Source organism: Nipponia nippon, unplaced genomic scaffold (genome assembly GCF_047370975.1).
Source record: "Nipponia nippon isolate SJK-2023a ecotype South Korea unplaced genomic scaffold, ASM4737097v1 scaffold_1, whole genome shotgun sequence".
NCBI lineage: Eukaryota > Metazoa > Chordata > Aves > Pelecaniformes > Threskiornithidae > Nipponia > Nipponia nippon.
In genome coordinates, this window is record NW_028262290.1 from 83,737,499 (window position 1) to 83,765,489 (window position 27,991).

The 27,991-nt window shown below is 36.0% G+C and overlaps 1 protein-coding gene across 10 annotated transcripts in view; it reads right to left on the bottom strand.

Moving 5' to 3' along the window:
* The window catches only part of CDH18 (cadherin 18), a 565,378-nt gene that overhangs the window by 8,821 nt on the left and 528,566 nt on the right, over positions 1-27,991 (bottom strand). For all 10 annotated transcript variants that reach the window (XM_087761202.1, XM_087761183.1, XM_009469019.2 and 7 more), the window contains 3 exons: positions 19,740-19,861; positions 13,127-13,244; positions 141-392 (listed from right to left, as the gene is read on the bottom strand). In XM_087761202.1, coding sequence (XP_087617328.1) covers positions 141-392; positions 13,127-13,244; positions 19,740-19,861 — 492 coding nt within the window. The remainder of the gene's footprint in view (positions 1-140; positions 393-13,126; positions 13,245-19,739; positions 19,862-27,991) is intronic.

Consider the following 27,991-nt stretch of genomic DNA (forward strand, 5'->3'; position numbering starts at 1 on the left):
ATCACAGCTATGTGTTTCTAATTACCTCCTACTACCAGGCAGCCTCTGGTTCAAAAACATATCATATTAAAAATTTCTGCCCTGTCACATTCAGAGAGCCAGTGGAAGGATAGCATTACTTAATATTGAAAATGGCTTACCAAGAAGAATGACAACACAGAGCAGGATTGCAATTAAAGCTCCCGTGCTCAAGCCAGCTGAAGAGAGGAAAGCTTCAGAATGGCAAGTTCTCACTCGTCCATCTCTCTCACATGCACAAACCCTAATTGTGAGAGTACTGCTGCTGCTGAGAGGGGGCACTCCACCATCAGAAATCAAAACTGGGAGGTAATAGATATCTTGAGTGGTTCGACTGTATCTCCTTCGTCTTGTCAGGATACTGGCTGTATTATCTACAATATCAAAACCAGAATATCATTTTAATTAAGAAAAAAATTAAAAATGTTAATGACTGTTTTCCATCAAATAGAAGCACGAAGCATCTTAAAACTAGACAGTCCTAGAAAACACACAATCTAGAATTAAAATGACAGGAAGCATTTGTGGCCAATGGAGGAAAAAGAGGAGGCAGAGGAAAGTAATTAGCATTACATAAATAAGATTGTTGAAGCTCATGTACCTGTCTGTCTTAGAATGAACGTTGACACATATTTTGGGCCCAGTTTGCAAATGCTGTAATCCCATGTTATGCTGTGAGTAGTACGTGCACACTTGTAAATGTGAATACCTGGAATTCTCAGAATATCTGTTGTGGAATTCATCCACAACATAAAATCCTCTTCATTCTCAGAAGAATATTAAAAGGTATTTAGTAAAAGTTAAAATAAAACTTTCATGTTTTACTCTTTGTGATAGGTTTTCTACATCAAATGAGCTTTCAGTAAACAACTGAAAGGACAGCGGCCAAAGACTCATGCTGTGGGGAGATCAAGAGGAAGAAGGGAAGGGAAGGGAGCAGATATTAAATATTCTAAACTGGTAGAGGTTAAAGGTAAGTAAGGAAAGGGGAGAGAAAGTGATGTAAGATTATGTCACCGTTATGTTACCTCCAGGTCCATCTGACATATATTACAGTCAATGAGAATACTAATGCTTATTACACACACATTGCAAGAGCATTTATAGGCATTAATTAGGATAGTAAGCTACCACCCATATCCCTTTAAGTCCAAGAAATTAAGGGGCATAAGAGAGTGCAGGGGAAGAAATGCTATGATAATATATAGTTATATCTTATTTTCATATGTTTAAAATTTAATTTCAGTTTGTTGCCACTACTTTAAAAGTACTGGCCCCTGAATAAGAGCCCACAGATAAACTGAACAAAATTAGAGACAGTGAGAAATCAGAGACATGGGCAGTTGTGGAGAGAGAGAGACGGGGACTGAGAAATGGGAATAGAGATTGGAAGAAAAGAGGTCTCCTTTTGTACTGCTTGCCCATGATTAACAGTCACACAGTTTCCAAATGGCAGGGTTGTGGGTTTGGAGTTTTTTAACAAACAACACAGGGACGATAAGTGCAAAAATACATCTGCTGGGTTTCTCTTCCTATTACAAAGAAACCAGAAAAACTTCTTTTTACTTACCACTTTCCTCACCACTGTAGCTATAGCATTAAATAGGTTTATCATAATCTATGGACAAATGATGTCTGTGATACTTTGTGAAAATCTAGTGCAACAATACAAATAGTGTGGCATATTTTAGCCCGTAGGACTGATTATTTTTCAAACACACATCTGAATGCAGGAATTAAGTTTTTGTTTAAACTGGATACAGACTGTTTACCAGGTGACTATTCTTCACGCCACATCAAGTTATGTGCCGAATTTTAAAACATGCATTTTAACTCACTTCTCTCAACATTTTGCTTTTGCATATCACCCGACAGTGGTACTGAGAAACACTGATAGTATAGCCCCACATCAGCATAAAATCATAGCATAATATATTTGGTAACAGGTTTCACACAAGAAATATATATGAGGTGGGAAGTAATACCCTTGCTGCTGAGCCAAGAAGTGAGCATCATGTTCCACTGCATTGAAATTCATTATCTTTTCTTCTCCACCCCCCCGTACTTCTTGGTAATCTCCAGCATGGTGAGTTTGTTATAAACTCATTAAGTTTTGTTCTTCTTGTTTGCAGAGGGTGCAAATATGATTTTCATTTATTTATTTATTTGCAGTAGGCCTTGAAGTCCTCTTCTGCTTGTTCATGTCAAGGTATACTTTTGATGACTGAATCCTGAATTCATGCCAGCTTCCTCTTTAGAGGCATGACACCAGCCACCTATAATTCTGTTTATATTTATTCCATTTACAGAACCTTACCGAAACCAGAATGAGATGAACAGATAATTCTTTCATCTGAACAAATCTGACACAGAGTAAGATCATCATGTTGTGGAAATACTTTCACAGAGGTTATAAAATGCCTATGATAAAACATACTGTTTTGCTTACAAAGCAGCCAGATAACTACACATACCCCGCCCTCCAAAATAAAAAAGTGTTTTCAATAACTTGCAGAAGAACTCCAACATAGATGTGATTAAAAGATATAGAGTAAAAAAGTATTTTCTTTTGATATAGGGTTGTGGAAATGATTCCTATATACTTAGAGCATATGACATGCAGAAATATTTCTTTCATTTTTATAAAAACTTAGCTCTTCTCCATATTGCTTAATCTGGGCTTGTGAAACCTTATAAAAACATACTGTGCTATTCTCAGTAATGCTGATTTTTTTCATTATCTTGTTAAGAAATAAATGATTTCCACATTATTCTGAAACTAGACTAGGGAGCAAAGTGTTCTGTGTTATAAATGAGTCAACTGAATGAAAAAATTCAAACTTGGTATCACTGAAATTCAGATTGCATTTATTGTATAAAGAAAACTCTCCCCTAAAGCAGAGTAAGCAGTGGCCTTAAGGCCATAATTACAGATTGTGCCCACCCATGAAGGTCTTGGTAGGCTCTGCCAGTCTAATTTTTTTTTTTTCTACGATATATAGAAAAGTATCAAGTCTAATTTTACAAATTTGGACCAGCTTGTTCTTCGATACATCTATGGTCTTCTACTTTTAATTAAATGCAGTACATGAACAATCTCAGTGATCTATTTTAAAATACTCCTATAATGAGCAAATAATCTTATGGAACATAGATTACAAGGAGGTAGATTGCCTGCATGTCTTTTTAGTTTTTCAAAACATATCGGTATAATCAGGGGGTAAAGTAAGCAGCTGTTTTACTTTTCTGCTATATAATGTTGCATACAAAAATTTTGCTTGCTTTGTTTTTTTAATAATATCTTGCCCGTTTGTCATTCCCTACATTTTTTTATGCTAGACTGTCAGTCCCAACTTCCCTAATACTGCTGGAGGACACAGATAAAATCTTCAGTGGTTCAAAGAGGGAAACCACCATAGAATACAAAATGACCTTCAGCTGGTCTGCCTGTCAGCTGCCAAAGCAGTGGCAGATTGAGGTCTAGATACAGTCCAAGAGCAGAAATAAACTCTGTGATTAGTAGGGAATTTCAAATTAATACATATTTTGCATAAAACCAAGTTAATGTTCACAGTATATGTATAAGGTGATGACCACTGCTTCTGCCTTTCTACACTCAAAAAAAAGCTTCATCATCATTTCCGCCATGTTCATGAAAAACTCCAGTGGCTTTCTTGTTGTTCAGAATCCAATTTACAATTGGTTCCCTTCCTTGAAATGCAACTTGTTACAGATTATTAGCACAGCTCCTTTCTAACAGTTCCTCTTTTTATCTCCTGCAGTTGCAGGTTGTTAAACAAAACAAGGCTGGGGAGTGAGTATGATCCCTGGAACACCAGCTGTTCATACTGCTAAATTTTAGCACTCTCCCTGGTATTTCATTGGTCTGGGCCAACTAGGACTCTCTCCCATAACACCCAACCACAGAGTTAACAACATACACCCAGGACCCTTCGCAGCAGGCAGTACGGACAAGAGTGCACCAGGTTTGTCTCCTCCCACTTTACACAGTGCTTCAACATTATTCCAACAGCCTGCGGTCCCTCAAGCATCCCTAAACAGCCTCCTGCTACACACTCTACAGCACATAACTTCCTTTCGTGACATGATAACACTGCTCTGCTGGGCTGCAATGCAACTTCCACATTATTTCACAAACTCAGAAGAGAAAAAAAAACATAATGATGAAGTCTGAGTTCCATTGGGTACTACACGGGATCCAGAAGAGGTGCAAAGCTAAGTGGTATGTAATGTACACAGTCAGCCTGTGTTATTAAGCTTCATTGCAAGAGAACAGTCACAGTCCTGTTTTCCTTTGTGGGTCGTTGTTCTTTTTTTGTTCTTTTCTTTTTTTCCCCCCCCTCAGCACCACTATTGCCACAATAAACTAAAGTCTGAGTGGTCACCTGGAAATCTCACTGAAGTCATTAAAGAAGTGCAACACTCCCATATGTACCTTTTATATCATGTACTTAACAACAGAAAAAGAAAGCAGTTTCAAAGAAGTGACAGTTCTAAGGAGGTTTACATTTCAAGTTACAACAAATGAGAAGATAGCAATCACACAACAAAGTTATCCAGAAATAATACCTTAAAAACCTAAGGATATGTTCAAGGACTCGGCTTGAAATGTAATTCCCTATTGGTACTAGGTGACACCATATCCATGAGCTAAGCATTAATATTAATGTCTGTCATGTCTCTCATCCCAAAAGAAAAAATTCTCAGATCTTATACTCCTAAATCCAAAAGGTGACAGCAAGTGTCATTACCAATAATAAGAACAGCCTTTCATTTCTGCTTAATACTCTACTTTGTTTCTGTTATGGTGTCTACAAGCCCCAAACACTGCAGGTCAGCTACCTTGTCCATATAAGTAAGAAAATCCTACAAAATTTTCTCAATGTGAATCTTCCTGGGCTGACACCCAAAGAAGGCCCAGTATTCAAATCTGAGCAGGAAAGCACAACGGCCTCTTTCTATCCTCTGGCATAAATCTAAAAAAGAGTGAATTATCCAGTACCACTATACAGCTACAGAAGCAGTGATGAAAATGCAGGCTGGAAAGAAAAGCATCAGAGACCAAATATAATGAAGAAAAACTGAGGATTCCTGAGCAGGAATCTAGCAGTAACAAAAGGATTTAAGCACAGAGACTAGGGGCAAAAATGTAAAGGAAAGAGCATTGAGATGTGAACATGTATGCTATAAGGAAAACTGTGGACACATGGGGGAAAAATTGTAAGGACAATAAATAAAAACTGTAAGAAAAATAAAAGGAAAATACCAAAATGACAAAATGGACAATCAGGACAATTCAAATGTTACAGTGAAAAAATTTGAAAAGAGCTATAAATAAACCATGCTTGGCCGGGGTGGAAGGTCTTGCGAAACAAGGAACTGACATTTTTGTACTGCACAAGATAAATACAAATCGAAAAAAAAGACATTTTTTCTTTTCATGTTGTATTTGTTCTTTCAACATTAAATTCATTTTTTTGTATTGTTAACATCATAGAATTAAATATTAGTATAAAACACAATTTTAGGCAAAGAAGGAGCCAGAATCAAATTTTTAATTTAAAAAATTTGCCATGGTGAATTTATGTTATTTGTATTCTCTTGAGTAATAACTAGATTTTTGTAGAAACAGATGTTACATGACATATACCCAGGAGATTCTGTAACAACATACACAATTCTAAGCATTCTCAAAGAAACAATGTAAAGCTTTTCCTTCAAGGCAATTTCACAAATTTGAACACAAATAAAAAGTATGATCGTAATCTTTTGGTCACTGGCATGGAAATTTTCTGCTCCCAATATCATAAGAGGTGATAATTCTCACTATTACTCTCAGTATTACAAAGAGTTACAGATAGTAACTCTTAATGCATGCCTGTATGTACACATAAATAAAATACTGGAAAATAACTCAGCTCTCATATACTATTCTTTCCCATTAAATCTTTTAGAATATTTTACAAATTAGATCTCTAACATTTTTGCGGAGAAGGAAACTGCATCTAAGAACTGATTTTCTGAAGGTCACTGAGAATCAAGAGTAGTAAAAACCGACCAAAGCTAATGACATTGGCATAATACTCATGTTCTAGTCAGAGCTCTATTCTTGAGGACAATCGTATATAAAGGTATGCCAGCAAAATGAATAGATAATAAAAGCTTAGCCAAACTGCAGTACCAACTGCATCCTGACAGCTATTCTGATGTTCTAAGCTTCCATGTTGTAATTGTTTACATTCCTTATCAAAAACTATTGGAGGACCCATTGAGAGGGGAACTAGAAAGACAGCTACTTTTAAAAGAAAGATCTTAACATGAAACAAAAAAAGCCCACAAACTGTAAAAGCTAAAGGCATCCAAGTATGAAGACAGATGCTGATGACTTAGGCAAAAGGTTTGCTGAGGGGAAAAAAAAAGTTATATCAACAAAGTTAATTTGAAAGGGAGGAGGGAAGATCATGGATTGAGAAATTCCTTTGATACCTGAAAACAGATACAGAAGATAGACAGGGAAGACAAGTGTGCAGGACAGCAGCAATAGCACTGGAATGATGAGAACTACAGATCTTATTCTTTTAGGCTTGGAAGGAAAGACTTCTTTATCTCAACAGATTTAAATCGTGAACTTCACCCCTGAGAACCAGGACTCTCTGGAGATGAAAGGTCTGGCTACTGGGGAAATTAACGACTCCAACGTAACGAAAAGATTTATCTGATTCCTTGTGGTGCACATTGCCGCATTTCATCATTTAACTGTCTTGCATTTGGGCTATGCTTTGCAAACATGGCAATTAGAACTTAAGATTCATCTCAAGTGGGTTTGAGATTACACATGGGAAACTCTGCATGGCTCCAATGCAGCAGCTCTTCACACTCCGAAGATGTGGTAGTTTATTAAGCCAGACTGCACAGTGTAGACAAGGTTGTTATCATATCCCTCTTTCCATCATCTCTGCCTTTTTACATTGAGCTTCTGAACTAATAAAAAAAAGGAGGGTATAGGAGAATCAAGGAAGCTGAGATACAATAACACCATGGAAGGTGACTACTGGAGCACTTTGGAGGATACTCACTTATTACTCACAATTTGAGAATTCTTTTGACACATTATACATTACAGGCACGCACAAGAGAAATAGAAGTAAAAAAATAGAGTAAAAACCTGTTTATAGCTTAAGGCGTGTTTTAATTTTCAGCTCTGCTTATATCAGCAGTTCAACTTCTATAAATTTTCTGAGCAGTAATAACTAATTAAAACTAAACCAAAATATATTGGAATGATTTGCATTTGTTATATTTCTAAAGTTAGAGCAGTTAATTTGTTTATGTGGGACTATATTGATAGGCATTTCTGTTTCATTTCTTTACTGATAACTCTTGTAAATATTTTTTTCTTTTGTGCTGGTTTCAAAGCTATTGCCAATGGGCTTCCTTTCTAGTTCACTGGGTAGCAAAAATGAAAGGCAACATAGCAGAGTTTTTGGGCCTGAAACATAGTTATTTGCTTCTGGGTTGGTTTCTGAAACACCAGCAGGTAGCAGCAATTAACACAAATGTATAAAGAATCTATAGACCATGCACTAACTTACCTACCTGATCAATCTTAGATCCAATTTTTTTAAATCAAAAAAAGATCAAAGAAGTTCACAGGCCTGTGGAAAAAAAAAAAGCCTCCCTCTGTGGTAGCCAGTCTTGGTTTTGTACTCATGGTAGAATTCCTTTTTTACTTTCATATGTTGATTCTGTTGATACCTGCTCAGACATTCAGCTTGTTTACAGTAACAGCACTTCTATGGACTGTGCTTACAGCGACCATGTATAATGTTAACTTTGCACTTTCTCAGGCATCATTTCTCTGAAGTTACAACTTGTCTCCTTTACAGGATGATATTTCACTGAAGGGCAGTAGTAACTTGCAATACTACAGAACCAGAGCGAGCACGCCATTTTGATGCAAATGAAGGAAGGAACTATGTAGCTGTTTCCCGCTTATGCTGGGTTGCAAAGTGAGGGTTTCAACCTGACCTCTTTTAACGCCACTTCAGACAATCTAGAGCAACTAAGACATTGTCTGGTATCTGGCATGCTTATTTGCAACTTTAAAGCCCTGAAGTCAGTTCACTGGCCTGCCACAGACTTTGTGTGCAATATGGCTGGAGATAAGAATTTTGCACATAACAGGGAAGAGAGATAAACAGAAACTTCTGCAAGGGAATTCACACTGGGATGGGATGAATTACTCCCTGGAGGTTGCTCTCTTCCTAAATAACAGCAATGCCAAGTAAAACTGATCTTGTTTTGCCTTATTCCTGATCTGTAACACAGGAAAAATGTGAATTTGCATCACCGGCAAGGGTGGATGAACACATTACAAATTTCATCTTATAAAGATGCCATTGAACTCAGTGTGCTCCAGATTTTATAGAAAAGCAGGACGCTACTTCTGTGGGTATTAAAGTATCTTGTGGCATAACATTAAGAAAAAGGAATTTCCAAAGGGATAATATCAGAAAAATGGCCTACCTTTGTTCCAACTCCAGAATATTCTCCATCACTGGGCAATTTTCAAAAGGCCAGATCTTTGAGAAAAGTGGGCAGAGGGGAAAAATAAAACTGCAAATATTTTTGTGAAATGAAACCTTTGTCCTGAAGAAATAAAAGGAGAAGAGAACAAACGCTAAGCATTCTCTAGGGAGTTGTTCTTCCTTGAAAGTAAGGTAAACTTTGTTTACTTTCAGAAGTTGGCAGTCTCAAATTTATTAAGGTAAGAGAATGTACAAATCTTATTGGCGGTGCTGGGTGAATGTGCACAGTTTCTGTATGAATCCTTATCATCCAGGAAATTTACAATACCCATTGAAGCATCCATGGTAGACTGTATATCTTTTGAAAAAAAAAGTACCACTGGCAAAACAGCACTTTACAGTGCATAGAATTCATAAATGTTCTCTTGCACCTAACTGAACTGTCCTCTGGGGATTCAGTCTTTTACCAGCTTCCTGAAAAGTGTGGTGTAACTTCTGAAAGAGGTCTCTAATAGGTAAAAAAATAGGCAGAAAGAGAGGATGAATTTTTTAAACTCAGACAGAGAGAGAGAGACTATGCAAGTGTGTGTCTATATGCTAACGGTTAGGGTTATAATAACAATGACATATGCTCACATGCATTTTCCATCAAACTAACAAATTTTGACTAACATATCAACCATTCTTTAAGCATCTGGAAAAATATTATGATTCTTTCAGGAAGAAAAGTATGATTTTAAAATTCAATACTTAGAAACAGCTCTATTCTGAAAAGGCTTTTTCATCTTTCCTCTGATTCCCCAAAAGAAGGTGCTTTTAGTCTAATATTGCCCTTGCAAATTTTAAATGGGATATCCAAAAGCAGGTATTTCTGATTAGGCAAAAAGTGTAAATGTAAGACGTTGCACACAAGTGAAAAAAGCATTTCAAAATTTTCTATGATAACATCCTAAAAAACAAAGTGAGAAGAACACAAACAATGAACTGAGTTACGTAGCATCTGAACTGCAACATAAAAGCACCTCCAGATTAAAAAAAGTATTTGGCTGCTCAGGTTTTAATAGAAATTGCAACATTTTTCTGGGCAGAATAAACTGTAAACAATCCTGTTTTCATTAAAAAGTCTTCATAAGTACAATTCCCAAACAAACAAAAAGGCATCTTCCCCGGGTTTGCTTTCTAAAATTGCAGGAAATGATTACAATTTAATGTGTTTTCTTTGTATAGCAAAGAAATTCTATTGCAGCTCTTGTTCTGTCTTGCTTACATGTGTACAGATACTGCATCATTTTGTTGGCTGTCCTCTTGTTCATGCTCTTAAACCTTTATTCTCTCTGAATAGTACTTTGTGAGTAAATAAAAAAACCTTAAATAGCAGCAAAGAATCTACTGTAGCTTAAGAATCCAGTCAGTAGGGGAAAAGGTATCATATTCTGTCTTTTCTATTTTTTTCTTTAAAATGAAAATTGTAAACACCAACAGAATCCAGAAGGTGATCCAAGCAACTCTTAGGTTCTGCTGGACTGTATATTTGGCATAGCCCTGTGGCTGTCTCCTGACCTACATGTTCCTGAGGGTTTTAAACTCTGCATTATGAAGGTGCATATTCAAAGGCTAGAAGCTTTAACGTGGGTTGTTACTGAGTAAAGGAACAAGTTCAGGCCCAAGAGATAAAAGTTTAACTGGTCATATGATCAATTATCTGGACTGACACGCTAATATCTATTTCCTCTGCTGAAGCCATGGAATGTTATTGACCTGAATCATACACATGATGGGACTGTATATTGCTGCAGCCTGTACAGGTAGGTAGGGACAAACTGAAATCTTATGCTTGTGCAAGTCCTCTAGATTTCAGCCAAAGTGCATAGATATAAGCGTTAATATTTAAAGATCCAATTCAGGGTTGTAGTCGTTTGATCTTGTAGCTCTACTGATGATAATGGAGTAGGGGAAGATTCATTCAATACTGTATAGGGGCTCAAAGAGCAGAACTCTGTTGTTCAGGGTTATGAAAACAAGGGAAGAAAACGTCTACTGAGATTTTTGTGAAATGAAACCTTTGTCCTGAAGAAATAAAAGGAGAGGATGACTGGATCCAAAGATGACTGCAAGAGAAATATAGCTTTGCAGTGACAGATATTTATTTTATTCTTGAAATCAATTCAATATCATTACTGAAAACTCTCTTAAGGCAATTGATGTAGTTTTTTTTCTTTAAAAAACATAACAGAACAAACAAACAAAACCCTCCAAGAATGCCAGCCTTTATAGAATTATTAAATCCAGAGGTAAAAAAAGCAGCCATCATATGTTAAATGCATTCTGATTCTTTTTAACAGCTGATGCTCAAAACCATGAGTTTTCAAAAATGAAAACTTGTCACAGACAAAAGAAAAGCCTTTTCTGCCCACCGTCTCTCAGCTGTTTTGCAGAATAGAAAGCAACAGAAATTAAATTTCTGAATAGGAATAGGTGATAAATATGAAAGTTGTGAATGCTAGATAACTTGGTATTGTGAATGCACTTTATATGTGTTTCACTGATATTTTACATACAGATTATATCACAAAGAAAAGGTCCCAATAAAGGGAGTGTTTAAACAGTACAATCAAAGGGTCATGTGCTGAGCAAAATAGTGACAGTGCTTTTGTTTTTAAGATAAATTTCTTGTTATGATTTGAGTTAAACTGTCATTGTGTTAATTATATGGGCAAATTGGAAATTGCATTCCTGGAGTGTCTGTATGTGTAGAAGTTCTATGCGCGGTGCTACAGGAAGTGCATACTTACTTTTTGTATCTCCTTAGGTGAAATACAAACAAAATGCACAACAGGTAAAGACCTTAAAGGACACCTTTTCCAGTTCCTCCCCTACTTTCCCTTGCCAAATCCAACGTTAGGATAGTCCAAGCACTGCTTCTGCTGTTGGTGGTAAAGTCGTTGCTCACTGCTCTTGGGGAGGTAATAAGAAAGCAGCAAATACTTACTGCTGCACACGTATATCCAAAGCATGACAGTGCTGAATTAGAGATTTATGAAAAGTTCTCAACCTCTTATAAATCTGTATAGGTAAATAACTTATGTTGACATGCAGTCCTTAAAGTATAACACTGGTAATAAACATATATCATACAGATCCCAATTAAAATATGTTCAAAACCCTAAAATATCTACTTCATCATGAACCACAATTTTAATAAGAGTTATTCAAAAGCACGTCTTGATGAAAGTATCTTGTACTGAAATGAACATGGCCATGGTCTCCCACATGAGAACACAGTCCAATACTCAATGAGTTTATTTGAATCTTAGACTCAAATACAAAAATACACAACAGTACACTTAACAGCCCTCTGGCTTTTGCTATAATGCTCCATCACAATCTGAGTGGAATTGATACATTAATCTGGAAAGGGCTGGAGTCATCACCTAAGGAATATTTTTAATATATGAATTAGTCCTTCAAATATTTTTTTTTTTTTATACTGGTAGATATTGGATTGATTTCTTTTGGAACCAGAATATGAGGGCCATGAATCTAGTCCGAACAAATAGCATGACTTGTTTTTTTTTTCTGCTGTAAATAAACATTGGAACAGATTATTTAGGAAGATTCTGCAGTTTCCTTCCCCGAAAGGTTTTACAAACAGATAAAAAGTATCTGTAAAGAATAGTTTAAACATCACTGTATGTGCCAATGATGGAGTTAATGCTTCTCAGTCATTACAGATGAGTAGAGATCAGTAAGATTTCAGAAGGTAGTCCATGGCACTACTGCAAAAATATAACTGTAAAACAAAGCCAACCCCCGCCACACTTCCACACAAACAAAACCACACAACTGACACATACACAAAAGCTCAAGAGGAAAGCTACAGACAAGCATTTAAAGTTTACTAGCATTTTCATTGGGTTGCAAAATGGAAACCATAAGGCAATACTCAACAAATAGTAAGGCTGATTTTGGGTTGTTTTGAAAGGCTGGATGGTTCTTTGATTCAAGAAATGTTCAGAAACACTTGGCTGGGTGACTTTGAAGGCCCTTTTCCTTCAGGGCCTATCTGCTATGAATTTCTGATTATACTTTTTAGGCACACTTTGCTAGGAAGAGCACAAAGTGATAGGCTCTCATCCAGGAAGCACTGAAGGACCAGCTCTTGGCATCATATCTGTAAAAATAAGCATGAATTCAACATTTATGCCCCTTAAATTCTTATTTTCTCCTTTAAGCAATAATTGGCAATAACCTTGACAGTACCCACTCAGTGTTGTTCACCTAGAAATGGACCAAATTGCCAACATCTTTTTTTAAAAACATTCCTGAATGTATGAAGTATAAATGCTAAAATAAAATGGAATATAAAAATAAAATGCAATATCTGATTTTCATAGTTTGCAATATGTTGTATACACCATGTCCTTGATATCAGCCAGTTCAGTGATGACAGATTACAGTTTTCCCCTTCTGTCAAGAAACACATGGACATTGTTCTGTTCAATGAGATATCGCAGACAAAACAGAGATCCATTTCTTTGAGATTTATGTGTTTGATTTACCTTCATTGTCCCTTAGAGTAAAGTTGGGATTCAAAGAAAGCCCTTCATCAAGGGAAAAATGGAATCTTGCCCCATTTGCAGAGTAATCTTTGTCAGTTGCAGTGATAGTCTGAATTACCTGAAATAAAAATTAACAGTGAATGTGTTGGAATTTGAATTTGACCCAAATAGTACCTGACCTCAGCAGGATGCTCAAACTTTGCTTACTTTGATTTTCTACTTGACTGCTGCTAACTTCAACTGATGAAATGACTGGGCCATTAGCTTGATTTCTCTAGCATGAAATATTTTAGGAACCACACTTCAGCGCTAGATAAAAGCATCTAAAGCATCTATACTTTCTGACATTCTGATATGGTCAGGACCTGGTACAGAGATTTTCACCATCTGCATTGCATCCTGGTGACTTTCGGAATTACAGTTTCACCTAAACATCTGTTTTTATGGAGCAAAAATTCAGGCTGAACCAATATGGTCGATGCGGAGCATCATCTGCTTGGCATCCCAATAATTAGATGCACTTCAATATTGGTTAGGAAAAATAATTGTTTAACCAAAATGGCACGTATATAATACCAACTCTCTGTTTAAAATTCCTGTTAAGAATCAGTTTTAAATCACTGGAGAACAGAACAAGAACAGCAGCTACTCCTGGTTTTAGTTTGGTTTGCCCAAAAGGAACAGAATTAGATGTAGTAGCCATGTATGGGAGAGGTATTTCCGAAAGATAGGAGCTTTGACTTCGAAAGCCCTGGTGGTTTTTAAAATTTACTTTCAACTAAAACTGAGCTAAGCTTTTGGAATGTGTGACCAAGCAATATTTCTACCTCTGCTTTCATTTTCATGCTGGGCCTAGAAGCTCAAGTGCTAAAGTAGAATTTAATAAAAGTTGTTCTTGTGATATAGGCACTGAAGCCTACACAGACTGCTGCACAGAGCTGATAGATATCCTGAGGGAAACGTAAAAGGGGGAGGGGAAGTGCTCTTTTCATGAGAATTTTTCTGTTCAGTGTTCAGCTGTGGTCTGTCTGGACTGAACCTGAAGAATAAACAGTGCGGGCTCAAGTGATTTTGTCTGTTTTGAAACTAAAAGACAACACACAGTTCTCTACCTCCATTCACATAAGAGAAGCAAAACATATACATTTTAAAGCCAATAGAGCACAATGCTTATTCCACTGACTATATACAATATAGTACATTATATTGCCTATACACACCTGAGACAATTAACAATACCGACAGTAATTCCTGAGAATATTTTAAAAGTTTGTCGCAATACTTTTTTGCTGAACTGTAGCAGACTAAGATCAATCTGAAATGTCTATAATCATGCAGTTTACCAAAGTCATGGCAATATTGGTGAAAAAGTTTGGCAAAAGCTAATCATTCTCTATTGAATTTTGCAAAGGTGGCATATCTGTTATTGAAACAACCACCATGTAAAAACAGAACTATTATTATCTTAGACATATTTAGTTAATAAAGTTGAAATGGTATGAGGCAAAGCAAGACAAAAAAAAAAGTTGATGGAAGAATATTTTCAAGAGAATCAGTTTCTGTTATCACTCAAATACTAAAAATACTGTTAAATACCATACATAGCTGTAAAAAATTCAGAGAAGACCTTAAAAAAATATGAATTTATTAAATATTGTTTATAAATCCTCAGTGCTGTTTATCAGTGAAATATAAGTCAGTTTGCCATGCAGCTTCAGCTTTTATTTGACAGCCTAGTAGATAAACTTCTGTCTTGTTGCCCTCTCTTACATAAAACGTTCAGTGACATTTTACAGAATCTTGCTTCAAGAACATGCCATTTTGCAAAAAAAATACCTTTGATCAAGACCTCAGTGCCACAAGTCTAGTATAAAATTTATTTGGTTTTAAGACTAATATTAAAACTCAACAAAATACACTGTCCACATTCCCTGATTTCACACATGGTAATTCAAATATCCCCTGAATTCACCAATGTATGTAAAACGTACAGCACTAGATGGTATAGAAATAATGCTTTTCCATGTGGAAAATAGATATTGTATGTGTAGCAAGACAGGTCAAAATATTTTTGACAGAACTGTTTTTAAACAGAAATTTCACATCCTTTCAGAAAAGGCTCCTTTCTCAGGAAAAGATTTCTAAAACATTCATTCAGAGGTGAGGAACAAAAGTGTGTGTCCTTTTGACACTCAAATGTACTGTTAACCCTTTTCTAATTAATAGGCCAATTAATTAGTGGCCTATGAGCAGACATTGACATGCACCTTACCAAAGCTGATTAAAATAAAAATGTAGACACAGAACCTCAGCTGCTGTAAAGCTCACATGACAGCACTGAAGCGATGAAACTGAACGGTTATGTTATTTTCTTAAAGGCAAGAGTTGTCAAGAAAAGAAAGAATTTCAAGAATGGAGGAAAACTAATTGAAGAGGATAGAAAGCAGGTGCTAAATTCTACTCAGATCTTTTTCAGAACTGAATCAATACACAGGTAAATATACACATGACAAACTTACAGCAGAGGCATTCCTTGCCAGCTAACGCTCATTTCCTGTGGCTATTAGAAATAACAGCATCCAGGGTAAGGTAGCTCACGTTGGCAGTGCAACATTTATACACCCCGATTCTGAAAAAGTTCTTTGTGTGTGTGTGTGTGTGTGTGTGTGCACGTACACCCACCTGTGAGTTAATTTACTGTGATGGATAGTGTCAGGGAAATGACATTTCGCTACTGTCGTAACTTTTTATATTATTCCTCTGAAAAGCACCCAGAAAAAACATAATCTTTGGAAAGCTATAGCGAATATGACTAGTAGATCTAGTCAGATATTTTAACAGCTTCATACTCTGCCAGGACAAACACTGAACTTGGAAACATTCAGAAAACTGTCAACACTTCACTCCTTCACTTTCCAGAACAAAACATTTAAACTTTTTTTACACTACTATTTGCTCCCTTTGTCTTAAAAATAATAAAACAAATTGCATTTGAAGCAAAGGAAAATTTCATTGTAAGTTCACTTAGTGGAAGATTGCAAGATTTCATTGTCCGACATTGGCTAAATTTCACAATCATTCACAAAATCACTCTATTTCTAGAAGTTAGAGTTCTCCAAGTCTGGATACCATCTAAGATCAAATCACAGCTGCTTTATCTACTTTAATATATAATATCTACTAGGCTTCACCTGGAAGCTGTTGGAAATACTTAGTTTATCTTCTCAACAAGGTGACTGCTAACAGAGTAAAGCTGTCACTTCAGTGTGGAAATGATCACCTTCTCACAAGCATTTTCTGTTTGTGATGCCTTAGGGGGGGTCATTTAAACGCTTAAGTCCTTAAGTTTTATTGGCTTTTTTTTTTTAAGTGAATAAATTGATCTGTGGAGGGAACAAGAAGCAGAAGACAGAGGCTGTGCAGTTAAATGATACTGTGATTTCTCTCCATAGAAGCCTCTTCTGAAAATAAACAAGCAAACACAAAAAGTCTCCAATGACCAATGATTGGTTAGTTTATCTTGTACACAATAAATTCAAAATAGATGCACTGAGGAAAGAAATAAGGACTCTTACAGGGCAGTGCAGGGCTGGAGCCCAGCCTCAAAGCACTAGTCAAGCAGAAGTGCCCGGCAGTACGTGACAGAATTTGTTCTTTAGTGATAAATCTTATGAATCATTCTCACAAGATGATGGATAACTCAGAGTAAATACTGCCTCTTCAGTGATTCAAAACCATCTAGCTGGCCATGCTTTTTAGCATATGGAACACTTGTCTTGTTCTGTAATCCTTCTTTATTTGTCCCTCAACAGTTGTTGAACGCTGTCATTTTCTTTCTTAAACTAGACAGTAAGATCTTCTGAGTAAGAGCCATGTACTTTTGTGTTTTGTTTTGGTTTCGTTTTTTTGTACAGTGGAATGGTATCACAATCTTTTCTGAAGCCTTGTTGGCAATGCAAATAAAAATTAGTGCATGTTGTGTATGTAATGGAGTCCTGTTAGTTTAAGAATACAAGAGCATGGTGATTCAGCCATTCATATTAAACTACTGCTTGTAGAGTCCTTCATGGTAGCATTCATCTTGGGTGTTAAACTGCAGTGCTACAGATGTCAGGAGTCATTCACGCTTGCAACAGTAGCTCAGACAGAAATACAATGCTTACGCAAATCAGGAGCAAATGCTGTTCTAGTAAAAGGTATTTTATTCTTTAAATACCTCTCATAAATTTTCGTTTGAAAATTAGACCAACCACACAAAGCTACTATTAGAGAGTTAAAACTATGCGAATAAGAAACATCAGCTACTCACCACCAACATGACCCCCGGCAAACAGCATTTCTGAGCTAGCTTCACTGCATGCTTTAGCTTATTATTAATTATAGCAATTATTTAACAATTATTGTTAAATTACATAATTTAAAAATATCAGAATATGTTGAAAGTAATTGCAATTAATGCTTAAGAGATTTTATCTTTTTTTTTAAATTAGTCTTTTACAAGTTCTAATTTTTTTATATTTGGCTTTATTTGATGTTTTCAGAACATTATTTTTACTTTAATAAGCATGTTAATAAGAGATATTTAGTTGATAGACAGACCTACTTAGTTTTCCAAAGGCTTTGAGTGAGGTGTCTTAATAAGACCACTGAAGAAAACTACGCAGTCATAAGAGGGAAGTCCTTGCACAAGTAACTGCCCAAAAGACAGGAAATAGCGTCTCTTCTATAAATGGTCTGTTCCACAAGGAAAGGCAGTCACAGAGATTTCCTGTTCCACACAGATTTATGCTGGGCCACGTGTTGGTCAGTGTAACAATAAATGTCTTATATGATTATATATGATGTATGATTAATCAGCCCACCAAATCTACTTATGGTACTGGGTTGTTCCAAGACAGAAAAGAGGAAGGGCTGACACTAAAGACCAGTAGCCAGGCAATACAAAACCAGGTGAAATTCATTATACATAGACATAAGGTCTTAACTTCACATACATGACAATGATCTCTGAGCTGACCATTACTTCTAATGATATTGGTGTTACGGCAGGAAGTTTTTTGCATTCAATGCCTACTAGTGTTTAAAAAGCAAAGACACTGTTAGAAATTGCTAGGAAGGGAATAGAAAACAAAGCAGAGATCATCACATACTATGAAGCATAAAGTATGATAAGAATTATAAACCACTGCATACTGCATCTTGAATCTTCATTCCCTATCTCAAGGTGAATAGAGAGGAATTGGAGAAAGTTTAGAGGAGGACAAGATGAATGATCACAAGTCTAGAAGGGCTTTATCATGGCTTGTCCAAGTTAAGTAGGACTCTTCAGTCTGGACAAGCGACGGCTGAGGAGCAATGTACTAGAGATTTATGAATGGCACAGAGATAATAAATAGGTATCAACTGTGTGCTCTCTCTCTCTTCCAACCCAAGAACTGGTAAATATCGATTGAAGACCGCATGGGAAGATTAAAAAAAAAAAAAAAAGAAAAAACCGAAGGTGGTAGGTCTTCCTGAAACATGCGATTAAACTGTAAAATTCCTTGCTGCATGAGGGAGCAGATATCAAAAGTTTGTTTGTTGTAGGAAAAGCTGAACAGATTCATATGAGATGGTTATTAAAGGACTACTATAAACACAGAAATCATATTTGGGTGAGGAAATGATCTGCAAATGATCTGAGACCAGGGAAGTACTTGGGGTAAGTATCACACATGCTTGCTGTGTTCTTATACTGCTCTTTAGGTGTTAGCTTTTGGCCACTGTTAGAGTCAAGATAACTTTGGTCAGACTATAGTCTGATGAAGTGCAGTATTTTTATAGTCTCAATGTCAAAGCCAGAAATATGCCACTATGCATTTATGCATGCTGCTTTTAAAGATTCGATGAGAAAACTGTTATTACTAACTGTTATTCCTCAGGAAAGATATGAACTCACAATTGCAACTTACAACCTGTATGATAATGCAAAACCAGCATAGAGTGCTGGGTAAAAGCTCCATCTATGCAAAAAAGCAAAGGCACTTGGCAAAACTGTCAAACCATGGACTGCAATGAAGTGCATCAATCACAGGAGCAGTGGCTGGAATGTGATTCTGCTATTCAGTCTCAGTTCTGACCCTCCCCATGCTCATAGTTGTGAAAAACCCTTTCAGCCTGTTTTCCATAATGACCCTGCACAGACAAGAGCAATCAACATGCAAAAAGTGAGAATGGCAGTCATGTTAACCAGCCATTTCACTGCGCTGTATTTGAAACCTTGCTACCATGTGGCACTTAGATAAGAGATGTTAAATCTGATTCATCCATTTTGTTCAGGACAGTGACTTGTCAAATTCCATCACTTATCTGACAAGATTAAAGTTTTGCCTGTCTTTACTGAAGATAGTCTGGATATTTTTTTGCAGCAACAAGAAAAATAAATTGAACAAATTCCCAAATCTTCTCCTTTCAGCCTAATACAGTTAAAAAGTTGAATCAAATGTGAAATACAAAAATGAAATCAGAAAGAATTATGACATGTGCTCCCCGAATCAAACTTCTTACCTATGTGGCATTAACAAATAAAGTAATTCTTCTTTCTCACTGCGAGAAAGATAACTGTGACAGTTACCTGACCAGGCTTTGCATTCTCACAGACAACTACATCATACTCTCTGGCGAGTTCTGGAGGGTTGTCATTGACGTCCAGGATTCTAACACCAACTGGAACGTGGCTCACTAGCTCAGGATTGTCTGCAAAATACACAAGTGGGTATTAAGCCTTTTGAAATAATCAATATTCTGTGACATCCTCAATTTGAACATGGTTTCTTAACACAGTAACTGGATGAGAACTAGATACAGCTGCAGAAATTTAGGTAGCGAGATACTAAAAGATGTTTGCTGTGCTTCATTAACTGTTTTGAAAAATAACTAAAAAAAAAGTGAGGAAAGTGTAGTATGAGTCTTAAGTCACTGTTACATCATGTCAATAAAAATGCAAGTTACTCTAGAACTGAAGTGCGAGAAAGCTGTTGGAGTTATTGTATACTGTCACTGTATGCTACGAAATGATCAATTGCTTTGTAATGAATGTGAAAGTGTCATCACAGTATTGAATAAAATCTAATACAAAAATATTAAAACCTTTTTCTTTTTCTAGTCCCTTAAAGAGCTTAGGAAATAAAATACCAAAATAATAAGAAAATATGAATGCATAGGCACATATAAACCTTTCCCAAGCTTGAAGTTCAGCTTCCTCAGAAGTTACTATGCTATTACATAAAGTAGTTAATGAGCCTTGCTTTAGCAGTGACATACCAGTAAGAAAACAATGTTTAAATAACGGTATCTTAGGCTGTGATCGGTACTTGTGTGAGAGCTCACTCTCAAAAAGCACAGTAAATAGAATCTTTTCAATAAGAATATACTTTCCATAACAAAATGGTAAAAAAACCCAGGTTTTTTGAATCCATAATTCCCTTGTTCTTTACTACTAAGTACTAAGAAAATTTTATTTTGTTGAAAGAATTATACATTAAAACTTTTTATAATTAGCTAAAATTGTAACTTCACCTTCTGAAGTCTGTATAAGTATCAGTTAGGTGACAAACTGCATTTTATTTTCACCAATTAAATGAAACTAGCAACAGAAGATAGCAAAGTCTTTTCCAACAAGATGGAAGAATGGGGTCTTACAAATTGACATTTTAGAAGTGCATGTCCCTGTGTGTGCTCATGAGAAGAAAAAAAAAAAAAAAAGAGAAACATTAGTAGTCTAAACCTCATTTGCCTTGGTTATTTTGATCTTAATTAATCCACATCAAGTTTCTGTCAAAAAGGGTCATTTGTAAAAAGGCTTAGATTTGTCACACCTTTAATGGCCTCTGCCTAGAACTTTGAAAAACATTGATTAGGCACATATTTGCATTCAAGGCCACCAGTAATGTAGCCTCCCAATGAAAGAATATTTGAGAATATTGAAGTTTCTTTTGACAAAGTGAGAGATTTACCCTTCTCTGTTTTCACCTGGGATACTAGTCAAAGAGCCTGGGGTTTAGAAGTTCTCTTCAGATTTTTCACATTCTCTTTTTAACTGATATGTCTATGTTCACCTGATGATTTTAATCCACTTTTGGAACTTAGTCAATTATCCCCATAAAATGGGAATAGAAAGGAGATCAAAAAAGTCAACAGAAAAGGAAAACTTGACTTAGATAATACAGGAACCTCTATTCCCAATTAACATTAGCATTAGAAGTTATAAGAACACACTCGGAAGACATTTATAGACTTGCAAATTCCATTTTCTTGCTGAAATTTTCCTTGACTGTTGGTATTTTCAGTTTTATCCCAAAACTATGAATATAACAGGTGAACTAAGGGACTGAAGTAGGCTATCTCAATTGGGTTCATGTGAGACTGAGGCTTTCCATTGCTATCCAGAAAACACTTCTAGTGGAAAACTTTGAGGACTGTTAAAATGCTGGGAATATATGAAGTGAAGGTGAGGAAGAATGACACCTGGCTGCTCACTAAGCAGCTGGGAGAAAGGGACTATTCGTCTACCTTTACTCTTATTACTGAAGGAAGCAATCTTCTCTCCAGGAGACCCTCTGCAGTATGAGTATTAACAAAAAAAGATGTTTGATCCTTCCCTGGAGGTAGGTCATGAGATTGTGCAGAACAGCACAAGCAGCAGAGATTGAATATTTCTTATTGCTCACTGAAATACACCTTACAAACTCATTTAGGTAACTTCCTCTGTCAATGTCATTAATTACAATTACAGAACATGATATCTAGCAATGGATGATCTAGAGATGATCTATGACTTAAAGGAGCTTTGTTGTTGAGGCTTTGTTCAGGAGGTTCTCGCACATAGTTTGTGAGATATGTGAACTAGAAAGTGGTATAAATTAAAGGAAGGACACAATGCAGACAAAGAGAGAGCACACAAAAGCATAGAAAGGAGACAGAAGGCAGAGATCGCAGTAAAAGGTTAAAGATGAATAAATCCACTTGGGAGTGGATTCATTAACTATAGTGAAGGAATGGAAGATTTTAATACTAGAGAAATCCCGAATAAGTTTTTGCCAGAAGGCAAAAGGAATTGTGATTATCAGATAATCATAGGATCACTGAAAAATCTTAGTTGGAAGGGACTTCTGGAGGTCACTGGTCCAGTCTCCAGCTCAAAGCGGGGCTATCTTCAAAGCTATAAGGGGGCATAATACATAGAAGAGGAAGGGAGCAAAAAAGCAGGAAGAGCACAGCGCAGAGGGTACCAGAGATAGAAAACTGTTCTGTAAGTCTGGCATGTTTGGAATAGTTACTGGGGGAGGAAAATCGAACTTTTTAGTCCGACATCTGGCAAAAAAATGGTAAATACTTTTGTTTCAGTACAGTGTATCAGACCTCTTTGCCCCATCTTGAATGTGTCCTCTTCTATGCCTGTCACTACTACCCAGTGTGGTTTTACTCTAGTCTGTTAAATTTGCCTTATTTCCCAGAGATTTCATGGAGATTCAGAGAGTTTACCTTTATTTGTTCTGCAGCTACTTTGCAGTACAAACAATCCATAAATACCTTACCAGTTCAAAAGAGTTCTTAATGCACAAGGTATTATTAGTATCTTTCTGAAAGCAGTTACCTCATGGGATCGTTGACATTTGCAGGCAAATTTCCATATTGACAGCCTACTTACTACAAAATACTAATAGGGGATTAACACTGCTTACCAAAACAGTCTTGAATTTTGTCAGATTGTGTATACTACATAGATGTGTGTGCAAGACGATAGCATAGTTTATAATGGGGGAGAGAATGAGAACGAATTAAGAGGGACCTTACAAACTTTTTTTTTTTTAGGTTTGGTTTTGCTGTTTTATTATAAAATAAACTGCAGTCTTTTTCAGGTGTACAACTCACCTGCAATCTCCAAACCACTCTAATAACTGGGCCTTTTAGTAGCATATTTTTGTTAATTAGACAAATTTCTTGCAGCAGTTTGGCTGATTTCTAGTTTTAAGATAATCAGTGCTGGCATATATTACAGGCCCACGCATTATAAAACAGCCAGATCCATTCTGTGTCCTATTAGCATTATGCCTCAAAAGTAGATTTTTCAAAGTGAATGCTCACTGTTTTAAGGGATAACTGAAGCAGAAACATTGCTCTGATTCACCTACGTTAGGGACTTGCTTTCTTATGCTTGAGACTTCTCCTGGAATAAAGTTCTTCTGCCAGAATACTAAATATCTGTAAAGTGAATCAATTTCATTATCAGCCCCTCCACCAGCAAGTCCTCTGTGAACTCACAGAAGTCCCTATCAACAGCCAGGCTGAAGTCTTAAATCTTCACTTCCATTAATTTCTGTAGGCAAACTTTAAAACCCCTATTTAAGAAGTAAGCTTTTTAATACAGCTACTGCTGTCTGAGACTTCCTTTTCATATTAACAAAATTCCCATGGGCTTTATGAAAATAAAGAATAACAGTCCTGACATCAACAGCCTTCTGTGGTTTTGTTTGGTTTTGCTTTGTTTTACTTTCTTTTTTTAAGTTAGACTGGTATAGTTAAACAGTTATTATTATGAAAGCTGAGTGAATAATTTAACCCAGAGACAGCCTGAACTATTTTAAAAGGGTGAAGGATTTTACAAAAAAATGGAATAATTTTGCATGTTTTCATGATCTGGAACAAAAATCTTCATCTAGCTTAGGATTAGAATGAATGTCTATGCTTTTGCATCATCAATATTAAATATTGATCTTAATCAGTACAATAACAATTTTTTTTTTCTCATTTTGACACCTTTTCAACCCCTTATGAGGCAAGCCAATACTTAGGAAGTTCAACCATCTATTCCAGTACTTTTTTAAAGAGAAGCAGAAAGCACTCATCAGACTTCTCTAATAATGATTAGTTTTGACACATTAGAAGACTAAACATAGATCTAGAAAGGATAAAATATACTACAGAAACAGAACTAAAATGATGAAAGAATGCCTAATATGTAAGTGAGAGCAGTAATATTCAGAAAATAGTGGGTTTAATTCAAGATGGTGTATATGTGATAAACTACATTTTCTGGCAAGGAGAAAATTATGCAGAATCTAGTAAGTGTAATGTTCTATTCTGCTTTTCTAAGGTAGTGGGTATTTTAAATATTGTTATCTGAAGTTGTCTAGAAATTTTTTTTTTTTTTTTACAGCAAAATTTGACTTTTCACTGACGAACACAAACCTGAGGGCAGTGATCACTTGTCTTGGATCATGCTAGTAGTAGTAGCAGTAGTAGCAACAGGAGCAATAGTAAGAATAACAGCAATAATAGCACTGCAGCAGACTTAAAACATTTAGCATTCTCAAGCTGGCAACTCCCTCTGCCTTAATGAAAACAAAATTCTGCAGCTCATAGACAATGCTGGTGCCCATCTCCTGAGTGGTGAGATCACCACAAAATATACTGCTTCTGTGGCCAGAAATGTCTGTGTTGAGATTCTGGTACTGATTCACAAAGCCCTGAACAGGGAAATGTCATGTGATGCCAAAGATTGTCTCTTCTTTGGGGACCCACCTTGATAGCCAGGAAGAGCCATACCCTACCTCATCTTCAGATGACAACATAGGAATATCTTCATCATACCTTCCCCCAAAGAAACAGAGGAGAAGAAAAACCATCATGCCTAGAAGCCAATGACTAAACCAAGATAAACAGGGAAATAAGCATCCAACTTGGAATTAGAAGCATCACTTCTTGAGCAGGATGGAGAACTAGTTGCCTTTTGACAACTGTGGGGTTTTTTAATAGTTTTGTGTAGGTTTTCCTTATTGCATTGATAAATACATTTAAAAGAACGGCAGATTCTGTTACAAATCATATTACTGTGATTTTATGGTCCATTAGTAGGCAACGTGCCAAGGCTGAAAACAAAATGTATATCACTGGAAAGTTGGGACAGGGTACCAGTATTGTGTCTAGCTCTCACCATTAAAAAGAATCAAGACATCCAGTTTGTCACTACTCCATGAGCAAAACAGTCTTAAAACTCAGATCTTGTAATTTTTAGAATCTACTTTAATCTGGTCCACATGTAGGTAAATACTTTCATGGCAGATTCTGTTTCTTGGAAAAATAAAGTAATTGTTACTGATACCAAAACTCTTTCTGACTCTGAGCTAGCAGGCAGAATGCAAGTGAGGTCAAAGATGATGAATGAATGTGATTTTTTTCTTGTTGGGTGCAGGGTTTAAGGTAATTTTTATGTCTGGTTCTGTAATGTACCTATAATCATAAATGTAGCAAAACAATACGTAAGACAAAATTTCCTTGTACTGATGTTAAAAAAAATTGAGTGAATTTCATGATTTACGTGTACTCAGTATTGTTAAAAAACCATTAGTTTTAAAGGAAAAAATTATAGACTGAATATCACTATGAAGAAATTTTATATTTACTGTAAGAAAAAATTCACTTCAAGGAAAAACTGAGACACAAAGCTAGCAACAAACTCATGGGTATTAAAAAAACAATCATCCTGCTGTCTACCAGATACAGAGGGTTAGGAGATTATAACACTGCAATAGCACTTTGTTCTGATTTAGATTACTTTTAGATCTTGAAAAGAGTTCCTTTTTCTAAAAATTAATTATTTGACACAAGGCATTAAAATTATTCTTGATTATGGGAAAAAGTTTAAAATGAGAAAATAAAATGTCATCAATTCTTGTTCTTTTCTAATTCTTTCAATGCTATATGCCAGGAAGGCATTACTCCATAGACTTGTTTCCTTCGGGCAATGCATATATTGTTTTCATGTGTTTCAAAATAAACAGAAATGAATTGTGTATTTTTGTCTTTTGATTTTACTTTTTGTAAATAAATCAGTGTGCTTCTTAATGGCATTAACAGGTTTATTCTGTTCACATCTCCACTCTGTCTTTGGTTCTCATTCTCCAAATGACAGTCTCAGGTAGTGCTATCAGAAGTAACATATATTTTAATCTCCTACCAAAATCTTAGGAATGTCTTTTCTGCTGCAATGCAACCATAAAACATGAAAAAGAACTGGCAAAACCTTCTCATAACTTGCTGTTCACTGATGGCAATATGAGGTGGCAATATCCCTGTGCATCTAAAGAAAAGAAATAACTGCACCTCACTCTAATTCTATACTTTATCTGTTTATTTAATGTAATTATAGGATTTTCAATATTTATTCAAAATCTCAAGGAGTTTCATGTCACTGCTGCAAAATATTACTTCTCTCTGTGTATCCTGTTTTCCTCTGAATCGTATAACTATAGCTTTCTGTTATTTTTTCTGTTTATACCAAAACTTATTGATGAAAAAACTGCTTATAATTAGAACATACACTTTAATGTTTTTACCCTAATTCCTGCAAGCGAACTGTTCCAAACTTATTCTTGTGAGCTGTCTTGCCTTTTCACCTATTTTAATTCTGAACAGAATTTATTGACTTTCTATTAAAATATCTCTGAAAATTATTTCTTTGTGTAGTTTTTGTAATGACTGTATTTTCCTGGGATCCTTTCAATACCACATCACAGGGTACTGCATATTTTGTCAATGAGGTATTACTCCAACTCAACACTTCGGTATCTTATTCCCTGAAGCTAGTATGAGGAATATGCATGGAGAAGCAAACACAGAAGATGCATAAATGAAGAGAAATACCTTTGGGCTTTTTTTCCAATATCTGATTGTGTCTGATAGCCTTGGAGATTTTTGTTTTGTCTGCAAAATCGATTTCATAATGATGCCTCTTAAGTATTTTGATTTCTAACACACTGTGGTATCAAAGCTCTGTCTGTGCAGTATCCTTTCATGGGGCCATTTTTTCTGTCACTGGCTAGTATTTCTTTAAGTCTGGGGGATCTGACAGAACCTGGCAGGTACCCTATTATATCCATTTTCTTGTTTTCCACAGCCTCTCCACAGCTTTACAGATTAGGAACTCTTTATGGACCCCTCAAAGATAAGTCTGTGCATTCATTGCATTCAAGTTGGTCCTTTAGGTAAATAGCAGGAAATTATCTGCTATTCCACTCTCAGCCATTGCAGAGCATTTTGGAGACACTCAGAAACACCGCAAATTCTTCCCAAAAAGACCGGTAATCTAGTAGACCCAGAAATCTATTTTACACACTGGTATACTTACCAGCTGCATAAGAGAAATAGGTGAAAAACTCCCAATAGAATGTATCTTCTAAATCTCTGAAATACAAACTTTTTTATCTGCCCTGAAGTATAAGCACTTATCTTGCTTTCAAAAAATCACATTTCTTGCTACAACCAAGATATTCTTATTATCTATCTAACTGTCCAGTACTTTATGACTCTTAGTAATCTCTTCATGTTAACATCATCTGAAAGCCATACCTAGAAGCTGGTTTGCTCTGTGTCTATTGAGCAGATACTGAATACCCAAGTTCAGTTGTTAGAATTAATATCTAAAAGGAGTTTCCTGACACAGTCTTCCTTGTTATATTTCTAAGTAGAAATTTCTACTGAAAGCTATAATCCTCACTTTGATTCTCAAATCAAGACGTCCGATTCCTTCAATCATCAGTGTTTATTTCTCCCCACAGCTTTTATTCCTTCTTATTGACAACAAAGACTTCAAAGATACTATTATTTGTCCTATTTGCAGCACTGCTTTCAAAACTTCAAAGTACATGTTTATTTTTCTAACTGAAATTGGCTTTGGAATTGGCAGAAGACCATCTATTTATATTTGAGTGCCACCTTTCTCTTGCAAGGGGCTGTGATTTGGGGGGTTGCTGTTATTGTTGCTTTTGCTTTTGTTATCAGCACTACGTTATGCTAGAGAGAAACCTTAATTGAATCACCCACAAT